The following is a 17,789-nucleotide window of genomic DNA, read 5'->3' as shown; positions in this document are numbered from 1 at the left end:
GCATTGATACAATATATCACCAAATTTTTTTTGTGATTCTCAAACAACTCAACAGATGAATTAGTCTCTCTTTATCCCTCCTTTCCGTGAGCCTACTCTGCTCTGATTGGCCAGATGGCCCAGTCTGTTGTGATTGGTCTACCGCATACAGCTCGTGTTTCGGAAGCTAAATTCCTAAAGTTCAGCGATTGTACATCAATATCTGATATTGAATATCAATATCCAATGGGAACTGTATCAATAATGGTGCATACGTTAGCCCAGCACTAACTTGAATGACTGATTTAACATAAACGTTTGTAAAACAAATCTTGCTTCATCCTTTATCTTTACACAAAGTAGTATGAATGACAGACAATCTGCATTAATAGACACAGTTTTAGATAATAGTGGCCCACAGCACAGTATTAACGTGAGTTAGGCTGTTAGCTGGAAAACACAATATAAAACACACAACTACAAATTTTGAACACCCGGTAGGAAATATACATCGATAATTATTCATGCTTACAGGTTGTGATTCTGAGAAGCAAGCTGGTCCAAATAAACTTGGTACTGATTGAACCATCTTTCAAGAGCAAGTGTTTTGTGAATTCGTTTTGTACTCTTGCTTTTGAGCAGCTGCTGGAGGTTGTGACTAGAGCAGTGGCCAAACTAAATATCGAATGGCCAACATAAAAGCAGGAACTACCAACAGAAAAGCAGGAACTGCCAACAGAAAAGCAGGAACTGCAAAAGAAAAAACTTGATGAACTCGAACACTGTCTTCATGTCAGAGTCTAACTTTCTTTTCTGATCTCCACACAGAGGTGTCGAGATTGTGAAAGATGCCGTTCTCATCCAGATTATCGAGCCCTACTGTTCACACTTTTTCCTCTATCTTGGGCTCGAAAGAGAAAGGCTATGGGATGATGCCACGGGTTGAAGAGACGTTAGCAGCATATTTCTTACCCAACGCTGTGTCATCCCTTAAGACACCGACGCTGCCCACCAAACCCTGTCGTACAACATCTGTATTGGTGGGCAAGGCATATATGGCGGCGGGTAGGGCTGAACAATTTTGGAAAATAAACTAATTGCATTTTCTTTTTTACCAGTATTGCGATTATTGACTATTGTCAACCCCGAGCAAGGTCGGGTGATGGAACAGGAGGTCTTTTAGCAAAGGAGGCCATAGAGTGTGTTCCTCCTCGTAAAAGGGAAGCTGGGTTCTACAGCCGGCACTTCATAGTTCCCAAAAGGGATGGGGGGTTGCGACCCATTATAGATCTCAGGGTATTGAATCGTTTTCTGAGGAGATTCAGGTTCAAGATGTTAACTATCCCTATCATTGTGAATAAAATCAGATCCGAGGACTGGTTTGTCACAGTACATCTCAAGGACATGTACTTCCATATATCCATCCTTCCTCAACACAGGAAGTTCCTGAGGTTCGCTTTTGGGGGAAAAACGTACCAATATTGGGTTCTTTCCGTTCGGCCAAGCGTTATCCCCTCGCACCTTCACAAAGTGTATGGATGCTGCTCTAGCTCCATTGAGGCTTCAGGGCATTCGAATAATCAGTTCTATCAACGACTGGCTCATCTTAGCTCAGTTGGAGGAGATGGCGGTTCGGCATCTAGATGCCGTTCTTCGTTAACTAAAGTGCTTGGGGTTGAGACTCAATGTCAAGAAGAGTTCACTCAGCAGAGAACTAAATTCCTGGGGGTAGTATGGGACTCGGTTACGTTGTGGGCACAGTTGTCTCCTGCTCGAATTAAGATGATCTTGACTACAGTCACCAACATCAAGCTAGGTCAAGCCATCACAGTGTGAAACCCTTTCAGAGTGTACTGGGGCTTCTGGTGGCAGCGTCTAACATAATACCTTTTGGCCTGCTGTACATGAGACCCCTACAGTGGGAGCGCCGTGTCAGCGGAAAACCATGACTACGGACGCATCCTTCACGGGCTGGGGAGCGGTCATGGAGGGCCGCTTTACCAGAGGTCTATGAAGGGACCATCATCTTTCATGGCACATCAATTGCCTGAAGATGTTGGCTGTGTTTCTGGCTCTGAGACATTTCCTGCCGGACCTCAGAGGCCATCATGTTCTAGTTTGAAAGACAATACGTTGGTGGTCTCTTATGTAAATCAGCAGGGGGGCCTGAGGTCGCGCCCTCTGTACCGACTGGCGCATCTGGTTCTCCTATGGTCCCAGGGCAAACTACTCTCACTCAGTGCAATGTTCATTCCCGGGGACGGAAATGTGGGGGCAGACATCCTGTCGAGGCAGGGTTTGCTTCTGGCAAGCCCTCCTTGGCAGATTCCAATCAGGAGGGTCCTTCTATCACAAGCTGAGGGCTCAATACACCACCCCTCGGCCGGAGCTGTGGAAGCTATGGGTCTGGCCCCTGAGGGGGACCAATTCGTAAGTGCTGGTCTCTCAACCGAGACCATCTTAAACTCTAGAGCTCCCTCCACAAGGAAACTTTATGCCTTAAAGTGGAAAATCTTTGTTTTATGGTGCAGAGAACGCCAGCTTGACCCAGTTAACTGGCCAGTAGCTTCAGTGCTGAAGTTCCTTTCAAAGTCATTACTCTGATGGCCTTTCCCTGTCCACACTGAAGGTCTGTGTGGCGGCCATAGCTGCCTTCCACACGCCTTTAAGCGATGGTCCTATGGGGAGGCACCAACTAATTGTTTGTTTCCTTCTTGGTGCTCGGAGGATGAGGCATGTCGTCTACGCCATGGTTCCTGTTTTGGACCTGGCAGTGGTTCTTGAAGGGTTATCCCTGGCACCCTTCGAATCCACTGATGAGGTGTCGGAAAAGTTTCTCTCTTTCAAAGTGGGCTTCCTGCTAGCTATTATGTTCCTCAAGAGAGTTGGGGACCTGCAGGCGCTATCTGTTGCTCCCTCTAGCCTCGAGTTCGCTCCTGGAAGAGTAAAGGCCATTCTCCACCCTAGGCAAGGTTATGTGCCGAAGGTGCCATCTAATGTGGCACGGTCTGTTATCTTGCAGGCTTTTCATTCTCCACCACATGTGTCGGCTGATCAGGAAAAGCTACATCTATTATGCCCTGTCTGGACCTTGGAGGCCTATGTACGTAGGTCCTTGTGCTGGAGGAAGTCGGACCAGCTACTTGTTTGTTTTGGGTCACTTAAGAAGGGTTCCCCTGCTTCTAAGCATACCATTAGATGATGGATTGTGGAGACTATTTATTCAGCGTATGAGGCGTGCAGTCTTCCTTCGCCTCTCCTTATAAAAGCCCACTCGACTAGAGAACTGGCATCCTCCAAAGCCCTGCTATCGGGGGTTTCCCTTCAAGAGGTCTGTAATGCTGCTGGCTGGACTTTCCCACACACTTTCATAAGTATTACAGCCTGGATCTGCCCTCCACGGCGGTTTCTCAAGTCCTTACGTCCTGAGTTGTGCCAGACAAGCTTCACACCAGGACAGGCACTAGTCATTGTGGTGCAGTGGGTATTTCATTCCCCAAAGTGTCGTCTTCGACGTAGCGCAAGTTCCCTCGAAAGGGAACGAGACACTGCGTCCCTGTGCCACACCTCCTGAGTGCCTGAGAATGACTCGTTTTGACCTATTAGAAGCTAACACAGTAGCTGCGTTTACATGGACACTTATAATTGGATTGACGGCTCAATCGGACTAAAAAACCTTCATGTAAACACCTTAATCGATCCGATTGAGCTCGATCCGAATGAAATTTCGATCGGATTGAAAGGGGTGGTTTATTCCTTTTGTAATCCGATCGAGAAAACATGTAAACACTTGATCGGATTGAAATCCGAAACTGAAAGGACTGCGCATGTGCAATGACGTTAAATAGCGTAATGACGTATGATGCGCGGAACGAGCTGTTCTTTCTGTTGAATAAAGTGTCATATAAATAAGTGTCCCGTCATTCTAAAATTCTCATTTCACTCAGCGTCTGTGAAGTGAAGCAGGACAATGTCCCACCAGTCCTTGTTTTTGGATTGTCCTTGTTTTGGATTAAGCTGCTTATACTATTTATGTAAACTGCTTTTATTTATATTCCATTGCAGCTTTAAACAGGTCTAAGGAGTTTGTTGTTTTCATGTAGCCTTGGCAACTAGCCGGCCTAAATAATATGCACATGAATGAAATGAAACTTGTTGAACTCAACATGTCTTTTACAATCATTTAACCCGCCATGGGCAATGCTTAAGTCACTGTTACAAACTGTACAGCGTGCAAGACTATCATTATCATTATGCTTTACTCTAAGACAGGGGTACACTTTTGTGTAGTCTGGCGTAAAATGTGTCTTATACTTTCATTTTTTGGGGCACTCTCCCTCTGCCATGGTGCTCCTGTGTCTAGATACACTGAACTGATTAATTTGGTTCGGGAGAAGAGATAAAAGCCTGCCCACACTGACAATTGATTGGTTGATTTACCGAAACAGGCCAATCAGATGCTCTCTATATTACATGCGCTTCATGAGGCACGCACGCACACTAGCACACACACGCAAAGTCTCTCGCTCCCTCTCCCTCTCTGCTGTGCACGCGCTACACGGTTTTTGGAGCACAGTCTCTGTCTCCCATGCGCGCTCTTGCTCGCTCGCTCTAGATTCCGGGAGATTTTAACTCATTTGCGGGCATCAGGGAGCCGCTATCAATATGCGGGAGACTCCCGGAACTTCCGGGAGACTTGGGATGTCTGAAAAGGTGTCCATGTAAACATAGCTAGTGTCATCCCTTCTCAGGGAACAAGGGTTACAGTCGTAACCCAAGATGTTTTTAGTGTATTGGTTTTCTGATCTGGTTTTGATTTGTTTTTTAGCGTGTTGCTATGCAGTTGGTAAGTCTGTCTGGTTTTGTGTTCTAACATCATTAGTAATGATGTGATCAAATAAAAAATGTACGTGTTATAAATTAGATTGATTGATTGATTTCCACTAAACACAATTTTATTATTCATTATATTATTTTTACACCTTTATTCATTAAATTTAAATGCAAATATTTTAAATCCTGTAATGCTATCATTCAAAATAAGTAGCTGAAACATGCTTATAACCATGACATGAGATATTATTAATAATTCATTTATATTCTCCACAAAATAATCAAATACGATTCAAAGTGTGTTTAAATTACATAGTGTTTGCATACCTGAGAGGAAGAGAAATAGTAGACGTTGTTTGCCAGTGACATGCTTGAGCTGGCAATCATTTATTCCAAACCCTGCCTCTTTCTGGCCACTTTGAAGCTCTCGTCCAATCAACTGTGCCCTAAAGGTTTACGTGAGAGGCAGAGGAGCAGGAAGAGATGAGGAGAATGTAAACTCAACACCACCATCAGCACAAACAAACACACTCGTACAAGCGCGTGCACGCATCAGAGAAGCTGCTAGGCTGGAAAAACAGCTTTGGAAAACACATTACTGCGGAGCTTTCCTATGCAAACACCAGTCGAAACAGGAACTATAGTGGGAAATCTCTGTGTTTTGACTGTAAACTGAGGCCATTTCTGTGTTTGGTCATTTTGATTTACCAGTCTTTGGAGTTTCAGGAATAAAATATCATTAGCAAGGTAAGGACACATTTCTTGTTTGGCTTGCTAGCCTGCTGACAGCCTGCGACGCAGGATATATGCTGGTTTTCCTCTTATCTCTGTGTGTGGTGGACACAAAGAGATTGTTTTATGTCATGCGTTTTGCTAATGGTCAGATTACTAATGAAAGACCTTTTTACTAGTCAGATGTCTCATATTTCTCTTTAGAGATGTTTTGCCTGAAGCATTAAATGGGACAAAACAGGAATTTTGAATGTATGCTCATATAATGAACCTCTTGTGACCATGGTGACGGCCCTGTCCTTCAAATTACTCATGAAGATGATCGTCATGTGATTTGTTGCTTTGGCAACTAATCTCGACAGGCTTTGAACGTGAACATAACAAATCAATTTCAAAGGCAGAAGCAGAATAAACAATTATTATTAAAAGAACAAATGAAAGAGTGTATGAAATAATAAATAATTAAGCATGTTTAAAAATAAATATAAAATGAAAATGTACAAATTGCACCCGGAACAAATCTCACATGGTCATTTGTTTGTGTTTTTTAAAGATTGAATGACTCCATGTTGGAAAACCATATGGAGAACGACGCCAACTCGGACAAATCGGAGAGGGAGACGCATGAAGACTCAGACAATGCAGCCAATGAGAATGGAGGCAGATTGACTGAGGAAAGTGATATGGACCAATCAGATGACGTGTGTCTCCAGGCAACAGCATTCGTTGAAGAAGCCCATGAAGAGATGGGAGAGGTGATAACTTAATATGGCTTTATCACAGTCTCTGTTTGGCCTGAATGAACTGCTTTGTCTAACCAGCACACAGTTAATTGTGTTTCGGTTATGCAGTGATTGTGTTTTTTGAAAATTGTGTTTTCCTGTCAGTGAAGACTAGCTAAAACAAATAGAAATTGTATGTTAACCAATTAAAATTTGCCCTTAAAAGTACATTTGTCAGCTTAAAAATACCTTTAAATAGGGCATTATTTGAGGGAACAACCATTTGTAGTGGTGTCTGAAACCATAGTGGACGTTATTGCGTGCACTCATTCAATCCCACAATGCACCGCAATAATGAGCGTACAACCGATGTACCCATAATGCACCGTGAGAGTCGTGCGCCAAATAAATTCCCAATTCTAACCAGAAGATGGCACCTGCAACTGAATCATCCATCCATTCATTTTCCAAAATGCTGGTCCAATGTGGCTACAGCGTAATGTCATACAGGTACATGAATACCTTTTTAATTGGTTAATTGGTCACCTAGTATTAAAGGGATGGTTCGGAGTCATTTCAACCTAGGGTCCTTTGCACCACTACATCCCTATGCATCGCTTTCTGCCAGGACTTTTACGGGCTTTTCCCAAAACACGGAAGGGACCTCGACGTCCGGGTTAGCGGTAACATAAGCCATCAGGCAAGTGTTATTTAAATAAACTCCTGATGTACTTACAAACTTTCCAATGCCTCGTTTTATGAGTGCAGAACCTATTTGTACTACTGTAGAAGTGTGGTATCATTCCGGGCATTATTAGTGGGGTAATTTACGATAATTTTTGGATTCATTAGCGCCTGCACTAAGCCATCCGGCTGATATCTCTAAATAAGCTCTAACTTTAATAATGTTCGACCAAGGGAAAAAAAGCTTCTGGGGGGGTGTTTGGCTCGAGGTCATGGTGCAAAGGACCCTAGGTTGGAATTACTTCGAACCATCCCTTTAACCTCTTGTTTATTGAACTTTTGTAACAAAATCAATATCGTGTTTGCAGTTGTGCTTATAATCGGGAAAACAGCACTCTTCCTTGTGTGGTAGCCTATTGCTTATAAATATTAAAATCAAGAACTCATACAGGGACATTTTTTGTCCCATATCTTGAATTTTGAGGGCTTTTTTAATCAAATTTGGTGGCATTTTTGCCCTAAGCCCCCGTTAATTTCCGGTGTTTCTGGTGTGTGAAACGGCTGAAATATAGCAAAGACCACTACTGATGACATTGGGTATCTTTTTTTTAACAGTTGAATTAACATTTTACATTTTTGCATTTAGCAGATGTTTTTATCCAAAACGACTTAAATGGCATTCAAGGTAAATATATATATTTTCTGTTGTCATCATAGGCTGGTGAGGCGTCCCAGGTCGAGACAGTCTCAGATGAGAATAAGGGTTTAATTTGGACTCTCCTGAAGCAGCTGAGGCCAGGGATGGACCTGTCTAAAGTGGTTTTGCCAACGTTTATCCTGGAGCCGCGTTCATTTCTGGACAAGCTGTCAGATTACTATTACCATGCTGACCTGCTGTCCCAGTAAGCACCTCATTAGCATCACTACTGCAGCCAGACGCATTTTACTAAAATTAGCATTAAGTTTCACGGGGTTTGTTGGAGAAGAGATAATCATCATATTTATTTTTGTTTTAGGGCTGTGACGGAAGAGAGCCCATACTGCAGGATGAAGCAGGTCTTGCGCTGGTATCTGTCAGGCTTCTACAAGAAACCAAAGGCAAGTTGGGTGAAGTGCTAATTTTTGGATTGAGATTTCATAATCATAAACCAGTTCACAGTAACCAGGCTTCCATACATGGAATTTTATGCATATTTTGGGATATCTCGTAAAAACAACTGGATGAAAACACCAAAATATCATTCAAAAGTTTGGGGTCAGTAATAATTTAAATTTTAAATTAATTTAAATGTTTTTGAAAAAAGTGCCTTATGCACACTAAGGCTGAATTAATTTGAAAACTGTTACATTTTGTGAAATATTATTACAATTTAAAATAACTGTTCTATTATAATATATTTTAATATGTAATTTATTCCTGTGATGGTAAAGCTGAATTTTCAGCATCATTACTCCCAGTCTTCAGTGTCACATGATCCTTCAGAAATCATTCTAAAATGCTGATTTGCTGCTCAAGGAACATTTGTATCATCAATGCTGAAACGTTGCTTAATATTTTTGTTTATTTGTCTATTTCTATATTTTATAATTAGAAAACCTTTGTTACATTATAATTGTCCCTACTGTCTATTTTGGTCAATTTAATGCGCCCTTGCTAAATAATTTTTAGCCTTACGGGTGTTCATTTGTATGTCTTTCAGGGTCTGAAGAAACCATACAACCCTATTCTAGGAGAAATGTTTCGATGCTGTTGGCTGCATCCACAAACAGACAGCTGTACATTTTACATAGCAGAACAGGTGAGACTCTAGAATTATGTGGTTTTAAAAAGTGTTTGGACTGTCACACAAAATATTTGACATTGCATTAAAGGGTTAGTTCACCCAAAATTGTCATCAATTATGTTGTCTCACCCTTATGTTGTTCCAAACACGTAAGACTTTTGTTCATCTTCAGAACACAAATGAAGAGATTTTTTAATGAAATCTGGGAGCTTTCTGTCCCTCCATTGACAGTCTATGCAACTACCACTTTGATGCTTCAAAAAGTTCATAAAGAGATCGTAAAACTAATCCATATGAATTGGATTAGTTAGATTAGATTTGACTAGTTTAGTCAATTTTCTGAAGAGACTCGATCGCTTTATATGATAAAAAAAAATAATAATTTAAGCTTTTAGTCACATAATAACATTGATCAGCGAACATAAACAGAAGCTCAAATGTACTTGTTTAACGTGCGAGAACAAACCCCATTGGTTCTTGCTGAAGCTCAAACATGCTGCGTAACACAAAAATGAACCTCAATGGTTCTTGCTGAAGCTCAAACATGCTGCGTAACACAAAAATGAACCTCATTGGTTCTTGCTAAAGCTCAAACGTGCTGCGTAACACAAAAATGAACCTCAATGGTTCTTGCTAAAGCTCAAACGTGCTGCGTAACACAAAAATGAACCTCAATGGTTCTTGCTGAAGCTCAAACGTGCTGCGTAACACAAAAATGAACCTCATTGGTTCTTGCTGAAGCTCAAACGTGCTGCGTAACACAAAAATGAACCTCAATGGTTCTTGCTAAAGCTCAAACGTGCTGCGTAACACAAAAATGAACCTCATTGGTTCTTGCTAAAGCTCAAACGTGCTGCGTAACACACGAGAATGAACCTCATTGGTTCTCGCACGTCAAGCAAGCATTATTGAGCTTCCACCTGTTCATCATATAAAGCGATCGAGTCTCCTCAGAAAATTTGGACTAAACTGCTCAATTCATATGGACTTGTTTTATGATCTTTATATTAACTTTTTGAAGCGTCAAAATGGTAGTTGCGTGAACTGTCAATGGAGGGACAGAAATCACTCAGATTTCATTAAAGAATATTCACTTGTGTTCCGAAGATGAACGGAAGTCTTACGGGTTTGGAATGACGTGAGGGCGAGTAATTAATGACAGAATTTTCATATTTGGGTGAACTATCTCTTTAAATACAAAGTATCAATCCATGTGGCATTTTAAAACAATACACTGATATTAAAACAAGTATTTGGACACTTTCTAGTGAATCTTAATGTAATGAACAGTGTTGCTAGGACATTTGTCTTGCTGTGCATATATTGTAAACATGACTACAATCTCTGTTTGCAATGGAAACCGATAAGCTCATCTGATAAGCAGTTCACTTTTGTACTTTCAGGTTTCTCATCACCCTCCTGTTTCAGCCTTCTACATCAGCAATAAGAAAGATGGATTCTGCATTAGTGGAAGCATTCTGGCCAAATCCAAATTTTATGGTATGTAAATTTCATGCTGAAGTTCAAATATAGACATACAGAGATTTCAACACAACCTTTGTGCTTCTCTTGTTTGATACCGGTTATAACCTCAGTGTCATTTCTTAAAGGGAACTCACTGTCGGCGATACTAGATGGAAAGGCCAGGCTCTTGTTTTTGCCCCGAGATGAAGAGTACATCATCACAATGCCGTACGCTCACTGTAAAGGTGATGGACTTCAATCTGAATCTAAATTTCATAATTAAACCATGCTGAATTATGGCTTAAAGAAATAGTACACCCATAAATAATGAATATATATATATATATTTTTGTAATCACAACTAAAAAAAAAAATAATAATTGTATCATTATTTACTCACCATCATTTTATTCCAAAACCATATTATAATATTTGAGTTATTTTTTGGAATAATATTAAGGTGAGTAAATAATGAGAAAACTGTTAATGTTTTCATGAAACATTAATAAACAGAAACTGTGAATTTCTTACAGGTATTCTGTATGGTACAATGACTTTGGAGCTTGGTGGGAAAATCACAATTGAGTGTGAAAAAACACAATGTTATACAGAACTTGAATTCAAATTGAAGGTATTCTGGAGTTCCAAACCTCACCAATGACACTTCATTTCTTTTTTTAATCATAATCTTACAACTGTTGTCTTTCTCTCTGTCCCAGCCTTTTCTTGGCAGCTCTTGCAACGTTAACCAGATTTCTGGAAAGATACGCATGGGGGAAGACGTTCTGGCAACAGTAGATGGCCACTGGGTAGGAGAATTTTCAGATACATTAAAGAAAAGTCCACATCACCAACATTTCCTCAATTTTTTTTAAATATATTTTAAATAATCAATTTTAAAGGGGTCATGGCATGGATTTTTATTTTTTATTTTAATATGTTCCTTGAGGTTCACTTAAAATGTTAAGACAAAGCATTATCAAATCACTTAAGGTTTGTGATGCCGCTGCTGTCAGATCCAATACAGTTGGATCTTCATCTTTCAACAAAAGCTTCTTTGCAAACTCTCCATTAATCTGTGCCTTGTTTACAAAGCATATAATCCTCCGACACGATCCAGGACACCGTTAAAATAAACTATCCACTTGTTTCCGACGCTGGGATCCTTCTAAAGTCTGTATGAGCTGTTGAAACTGGACGTGTCAAAGCGAACGTTCTTTCCTTCTATTTCCTCTTCCACTCTTCCATTTGTCATATTGTCGACAGACTCAAGCGCGTTGAGTGTCACAAACTGAACACTCATCTGTATCCTGTATCCAGTGTAGACAGCATCAGTGATTACAATGGATTCTTTTCGCTTTTGCTCACATCCAGTGTAGGCAAATGTCAGTGGGCGGGGCCTATGATGTGATGATGTAACTATTCGTCAATGTCTTGCTCTTGAGGCAGTCATGTGCACATGTATTTGCCTGTGTGACATCACAAATCCTGCAATATCAAAACGAGACGTTTTCGGAGCTTGATTAAATAAATGCTTTGTTTATAATAATGAGGACATTTTAAGTTATGAAACTTCCAGGATGTTTTAATAGTACAAAGATCCCTTATATGTCAATAGATCAAGGCAAATTTGATTTATCATGTCATGACCCCTTTAAATATTAAATATTTTTGGCTGGTTTCATCAGTAGCTTACAGGAAGATAGATGGGTAGATTGATTGATTGATTGATTGATTGAACACAATTGTACAATAATAAACACACAGATCCTCTATGTGGATTGAAAGGATTGTGGCTAACTTAATCCTCCAGGTGTCTCTTCAAAGATAAGAGAAGATAAGACAGAACTTTATTGATCCCTAGGGTGAAATTTAGGCAAAAATTTTAAGAGCACAGGCTACATCATTGCTTATCACAATGGCTGACAGCACATGATCTCACAGGCGTGTTTAATTCCACATCTTCCCCCAGGATGGTAAAGTGCACCTGATGGAGAAGAAGACGGGCCAGCAGGAGGTGCTGTGGAACCCCGGGCCTGACATACGCAGACAGAGGCTGAAGAGACAGGTGGTGCAGATGGACCAGCAGGAGGCGTTCGAGTCTCAGAGGTACACAGACACACATTCACAAACAAAGACAAAATGGAAAGAAAGTGCTGCAAAATGGATTTACTATATGCTATTTTGTTTGTAATTTACTATATATTTCTCAATTGTTTAAGCTGCTATATATATATATATATATATATATATATATATATATATATATATATATATATATATGTGTGTGTGTGTGTGTGTACATATATATATATATATATATATATATATATATATATATATATATATATATATATATATTGTTTTGGTTCAACTTTATTTTAAGGTATCCGTGTCACAGTGTAATTATGCATTTAAGTACTGTGCAATAATAATTAACTACATGTTAGTTAATTAGCATGTAATTATGCGTAATTTATAGTTATTACTACAGTAACTACATGTAACGTAACAAGGACTAAAATAAAGGGTTACCATTGTTTTTTATAGATCTATTTGTTTTATTATTTTTGTTCATTTTAATTTATAGAAATATATCATGATTTATACATTTCTAAAAAAATATATAGGCATTATTTTTTATTATTTTTACGCTTTTTGTTAAGAAATAAAAGCAATTAAACTATTTCACTTTAAGAAACTCAACTATTTTCACCTTCCACAAACTCAAGCTCAGGTAAAACATATACAGTAAAGAAATTAAATATTAGCTATTTATATTTTGCTTGCAAGAATGTTGTCATTTACATGGCTGCCAATGGAGAAAAATCACTTCCTAGATCTTTTGAATCTTGACCTCTAAATCACCAAAGAATATGTGTAAATCACAATGACCTAATCTTTCTGGTTTATGTTATGCCACATCAAAGCGCTGTGAAAAATGTGTTGTGACTAAACAATAATGGCTTTTATAAGATGTTAAGCTTCTGGTGTATCTCCCTGCAGGCTGTGGCAGCACGTGACCCGAGCGATCACCGATAAAGACCAGAACAGTGCCACACAGGAGAAGTTTGTTCTGGAAGAAGCTCAGCGTCAGGAAGCCAAAGAGAGAAGCGAGAAACCCTGGAACCCACGTCTCTTCACTCTCAACACTGACACTAATGAGTGGCAATACAAATATGCCGAGTATGTTCAGTGAGCCACTTATTAATGTGAACGCTACAGAAAAATAATGTGATTTAAAGCTAAATTAACTGATACCCTAATTTCCATTGGTTACAAATCCCTAAATTTGGTATCATTTCCATAATTAATAATCTCCTCATTACGATTACTTTCTCAGCACTAAGCCGTGGGATCCGGAGCGCTCCCTGGTACAGTTTGAGAAAGAAGGCATCATCCAGACGAAAGAGAAATCCCAGCGTCAACGCAACAGTTTCTCCTACAGCCAGAACTGGGCTGGACAGAAGAAGGTGAGTCACACAGGAAAGTTGGTCCCAGGATTTCCTAGTATTTTCTGAAGGAGGATTCTTCCTGGGCTCCTTTAGGTGAGCCGATGGCCCTTCAGGGTGTGTTTGACTCGACAGGTGTGTGTGTGTGTGTGTTTCTCAGCTGCGGGTGAATGGCAAACACAGGAAGTCTAGCAGCCAGCCGTCCAGCTGCAGTCAGAACACAGAGAGCAGCAGCACCACACCAGAACCCAACCACGAGTCATCCGACAACGAAGGCAAGTCCTCGTCCCGCCAGACTTACACACACCATAAGCAAACAGGGGCGTTTGTATTCTGATAGTTAAGAGGTGAATAAACTGTTCTGGCGGCAGTTAAAATAGTTTGTGAGTCTGACTACTGACTAAGACTTCAAATATATCTAATCCAATCAGATTAGGAAGTAGTTTCTCAGATCCACTAGGCTATAAAGGACTAATAATTGACTTATTTTGCTGTATATTTTGCTGTATATTAGAGTAAACTAGTTGTACTTACAAATATCATTTTCAGAGCTTGAGAATGCTTTTATATTTAAAATAAAATGGAAAAAGAATCTATTTAAATATAAAATATTTATATAAATATATGTATTTTTATTACAAAATAAAATAAACACAATTATTATAAAATAAGTTTTTTGTAAAATATCCCAAACAATAAATGTGTATTATAAAATGTTTATAAAAATATTTTTTTTATTATGAAATGAAAAAAGTATTATAAAATAAAAATATATTCTAAAATAAAACTATTATAAAATACAAACAAAAACATATTTACTATAAAAGAAATAGAAAAAAAATTAATTTTGAATATGTAATTAAATTAAACAAAGATAAATATAAATAAAAAAATATATAAAACAAAATAGTTAAGTTAATTAACTAAATTAAATAGTTAATATAAAACAAAGAAAATATTTATTGTGAAATTATATATATATATATATATATATATATATATATAAAAATAATATATATATATATATATATATATATATATATATATATATATATATATATATATATTTAATTATGAATATATAATTATAGTAAACATAAATAAATAATATAAACCAAAAATATACATAAATAAATAAGTTATTCTAAAACAGACATTATTAAAAAAACAAAAATAAATATGTATTATAAAATATTATAATATTTTAATATAAAAAATATTTATATATTATTTATATATATATATATATATATATATATATACAGTGAGGAAAATAAGTATGCAGCTAACGACCTCAAACAGGTGCATCTAATTTAGGATAATAAATGGAGTGGAGGTGGACATTTTAAAGGCAGACTAACAGGTCTTTGAGGGTCAGAATTCTAGCTGATAGACAGGTGTTCAAATACTTATTTGCAGCTGTATCATACAAATAAATAGTTAAAAAATCATATTGTGATTTCTGGATTTTTCCAGATGACAATTTCAGACCCCTCCATGATTTCTAAGTGGGAGAACTTGCAAAATAGCAGGGTGTTCAAATACTTATTTTCCTCACTGTATATATATATAATATGTATATATGTATGTATAAAAATATATATATATATATATGGGGGAAAATAATTATGAATATCTAATTGTATTAAACAAATTAAACAAAAATATATGAAACAAATAATGTATCATAAAACAATTGATTAAAAAACTAAAATAAATATTTATAATAAAACAAAAAATTTAATTTATTTAAAAATATATATTTATTATCAAATAAAATGCAATGCTTGAAAAAAGAATTGAAGACTTCAGATTGTTTTATGTGTCTCATCTTGACTTCATCAGGCTTTCTGAGCCAGTGTGGAAGATGTACTAAAGAAGTGAAGGACATCGCTCTCATAGAGGCCTCAGTAGCAGCTATACAGAAAACACAGCAAGACATACAGAGGCAAGTACACCCTTTGAAATACTGCATTCAGTGCTATACTGTATATTTCTAACACTGATCCCTGTATCTACAGAAACCTGAGTGCATTGGGTCGTCAGATAGCGCGACACAAGACGGAGGAGGAGAGCAAGTCCTTGAGCGGTCGCCACTGTCTCATCCTCTGCATGCTGTTGCTCTTTCAGCTACTCATCAACTACGTCTTCACTTGAGATGCCGTCACCTAGCGACCATCGCCTAGCAATCGTTGCCTAGCAATAAACACAGCCAAACTATCACCATCACACAGCCCCTTGAATGCCCCACCGTGATGTTGCTACCAACCGTAGCCCACCATCAAGCACTAAGCACTTCAATTAGAGAGAAAGAGACTCTTGTTTTAATTCATATGACAGATAATCATTTGAGAGTGGATGTAAAATACTGTACTGCCACTCTTGTTAATTGATGTTCCCTCTTACCTACGCACTGTTTCTTGGCAATATTGGTAGTCTATTTGTGTCACATTTGAATGCAGTTGAATGGGTTTTTGTCTGTGTGTGCATTACCGAGAACTCCTCTTCCATTTATACACCGGGCCTTAACACTGAAGCCAAAAAGGAGAAAAAACAAACAAAAGAAAAGTCAGTGAAGTCCGCCAGTGCTATTTCTTTATGCTTTCAACCACACAAATTTGCTCATTTTATTATTTTACCAAAACAGTGTTTCTTTATAGAACAATACAAAGAAGAGTACATGTTTACAAACTTGATTGTACACTACACAATGGAAAACAATGCTCCGACACCAAATGCGTACTGTAGATTTAGATGAAGAATTGACGGTAGCACTATGATAATAGAATGATCAATCAGCCATAAGACTGAGGGTGTGTTCACACTTGTAGTTCGATTCACTTGGTTTGTTTGGTCCGGACTAGCGTTCAGATTGGCATTTTGACACCGAACCTAAAGGCATAGGGATACAACCCGATTGGTTGGCATATGCTTGAGCTTTCTGTCCTTTTTAGGGTCTTATCTTCCTGTTTTTGGTTCGTTTACATGTCTTTGAAATATGAACGCAATACAGACTAGTCGAACCAGACCAAAGTTTGTTTGGAAGTGAACCAAGAGCCATCTTTTCCGCTTGTTTGGTGCACCAGGGTTTGCAGCGTTCACACTTATTCAAATGAACCGCACTAACAAGAGCAATCGCACCAGGGTTTGGTTTAATCGAGCCAAACATGCCAAGTGTGAACACACTCCCCAAGACATTCATATTCATGACTGTTTGTAAGGCATTGGCTAGGTCAGTCCCTATAGAGACACGTGAGGCCTTCTGGGAAGTTCCAGTTCATTGATGTTGCTCCGATGAAGTGTGATACGTTCGATAGCGAAGGCGTGACTGGGTAATCTAAAGTGTATATATTTGTTTGAAACATTTGAAATTGAGAATGTATTTATTTGATCATTTCACTTGATTTGTTTTATATGTAATCATACTGTTTTTAAGAACACGTTCATTCAGGTTTTCTGGGAGCAAGTCCTGTAGAGCATCATATTGTGTTCTCTACTCAAGGTTTTTATTGTGTTGTAAACTGACCCCTTAGTGGGGAACTGTTAAGGTCAAAGTACAAAGCTTCCAATGCAGGATTCATATAGGAAATTTGTGCTTGAATGATGCTTGTGTTCTTGAGCCATAGTTCAACCCATTGAAATTTTAAAATAATTTTTCATTTGCCTTTTCCTTTTTTTTTACAGAGCACTCAGTACAGTTATCTTCCCTGAATGAAATGAATGGCTCACTGTTTGTTAATGATTGTTGCAATTACAGCACCACAGTAAAGTTTTACATTTCGACATGTTGCTTTGTCTTCTTTGAAACATTCACATACACAATAAGGAAAGCATTTAGATTAGTTTTACAAACATTGTTCAAAAGTTTTGGGACTGTCAAAGCCGGTCAACAGCAAGCTGACTGTGCGTCTGCTACCTAGTTATATACATGGATGAATATCTATATGTGGAAAAGACTTCGGCAGATGATTTAGCTAAACACAATACAACAAGACGACAGCATTAGCTAACACTACATTAAAAAGTTACTGTAGTTTAAAAGCCTGTAATATTGAGTTAATCCATAAAAAAAGAGACCAACACATTCTCAACACTCCCACTTCTGGATTCTGAAATCTGTGGTTTTTACAACCAGAGGC

General features: G+C 38.3%; 1 protein-coding gene across 1 annotated transcript in view; it reads left to right on the top strand.

Annotated features, from left to right (window-relative positions):
* Positions 1 to 17,433, top strand: part of osbpl5 (oxysterol binding protein-like 5) — a 57,576-nt gene extending 40,143 nt beyond the window's left edge. Inside the window, exons 9-22 of the mRNA XM_084095509.1 lie at positions 6,098 to 6,299; positions 7,668 to 7,852; positions 7,967 to 8,048; positions 8,651 to 8,749; positions 10,138 to 10,234; positions 10,345 to 10,443; positions 10,732 to 10,829; positions 10,918 to 11,007; positions 12,171 to 12,307; positions 13,205 to 13,384; positions 13,542 to 13,671; positions 13,811 to 13,925; positions 15,496 to 15,598; positions 15,672 to 17,433. Coding sequence (XP_083951635.1) covers positions 6,098 to 6,299; positions 7,668 to 7,852; positions 7,967 to 8,048; positions 8,651 to 8,749; positions 10,138 to 10,234; positions 10,345 to 10,443; positions 10,732 to 10,829; positions 10,918 to 11,007; positions 12,171 to 12,307; positions 13,205 to 13,384; positions 13,542 to 13,671; positions 13,811 to 13,925; positions 15,496 to 15,598; positions 15,672 to 15,807 — 1,753 coding nt within the window. The 3' untranslated portion in view covers positions 15,808 to 17,433. The remainder of the gene's footprint in view (positions 1 to 6,097; positions 6,300 to 7,667; positions 7,853 to 7,966; positions 8,049 to 8,650; positions 8,750 to 10,137; positions 10,235 to 10,344; positions 10,444 to 10,731; positions 10,830 to 10,917; positions 11,008 to 12,170; positions 12,308 to 13,204; positions 13,385 to 13,541; positions 13,672 to 13,810; positions 13,926 to 15,495; positions 15,599 to 15,671) is intronic.
* The last annotated feature ends 356 nt before the right edge of the window (positions 17,434 to 17,789 follow it).

This window comes from Abramis brama, assembly GCF_963993115.1.
Source record: "Abramis brama genome assembly, chromosome: 20".
NCBI classification, from domain to species: domain Eukaryota; kingdom Metazoa; phylum Chordata; class Actinopteri; order Cypriniformes; family Leuciscidae; genus Abramis; species Abramis brama.
Note: the sequence above shows the minus strand (reverse complement) of the source record. Positions and strands in the feature narration are given on the sequence as shown.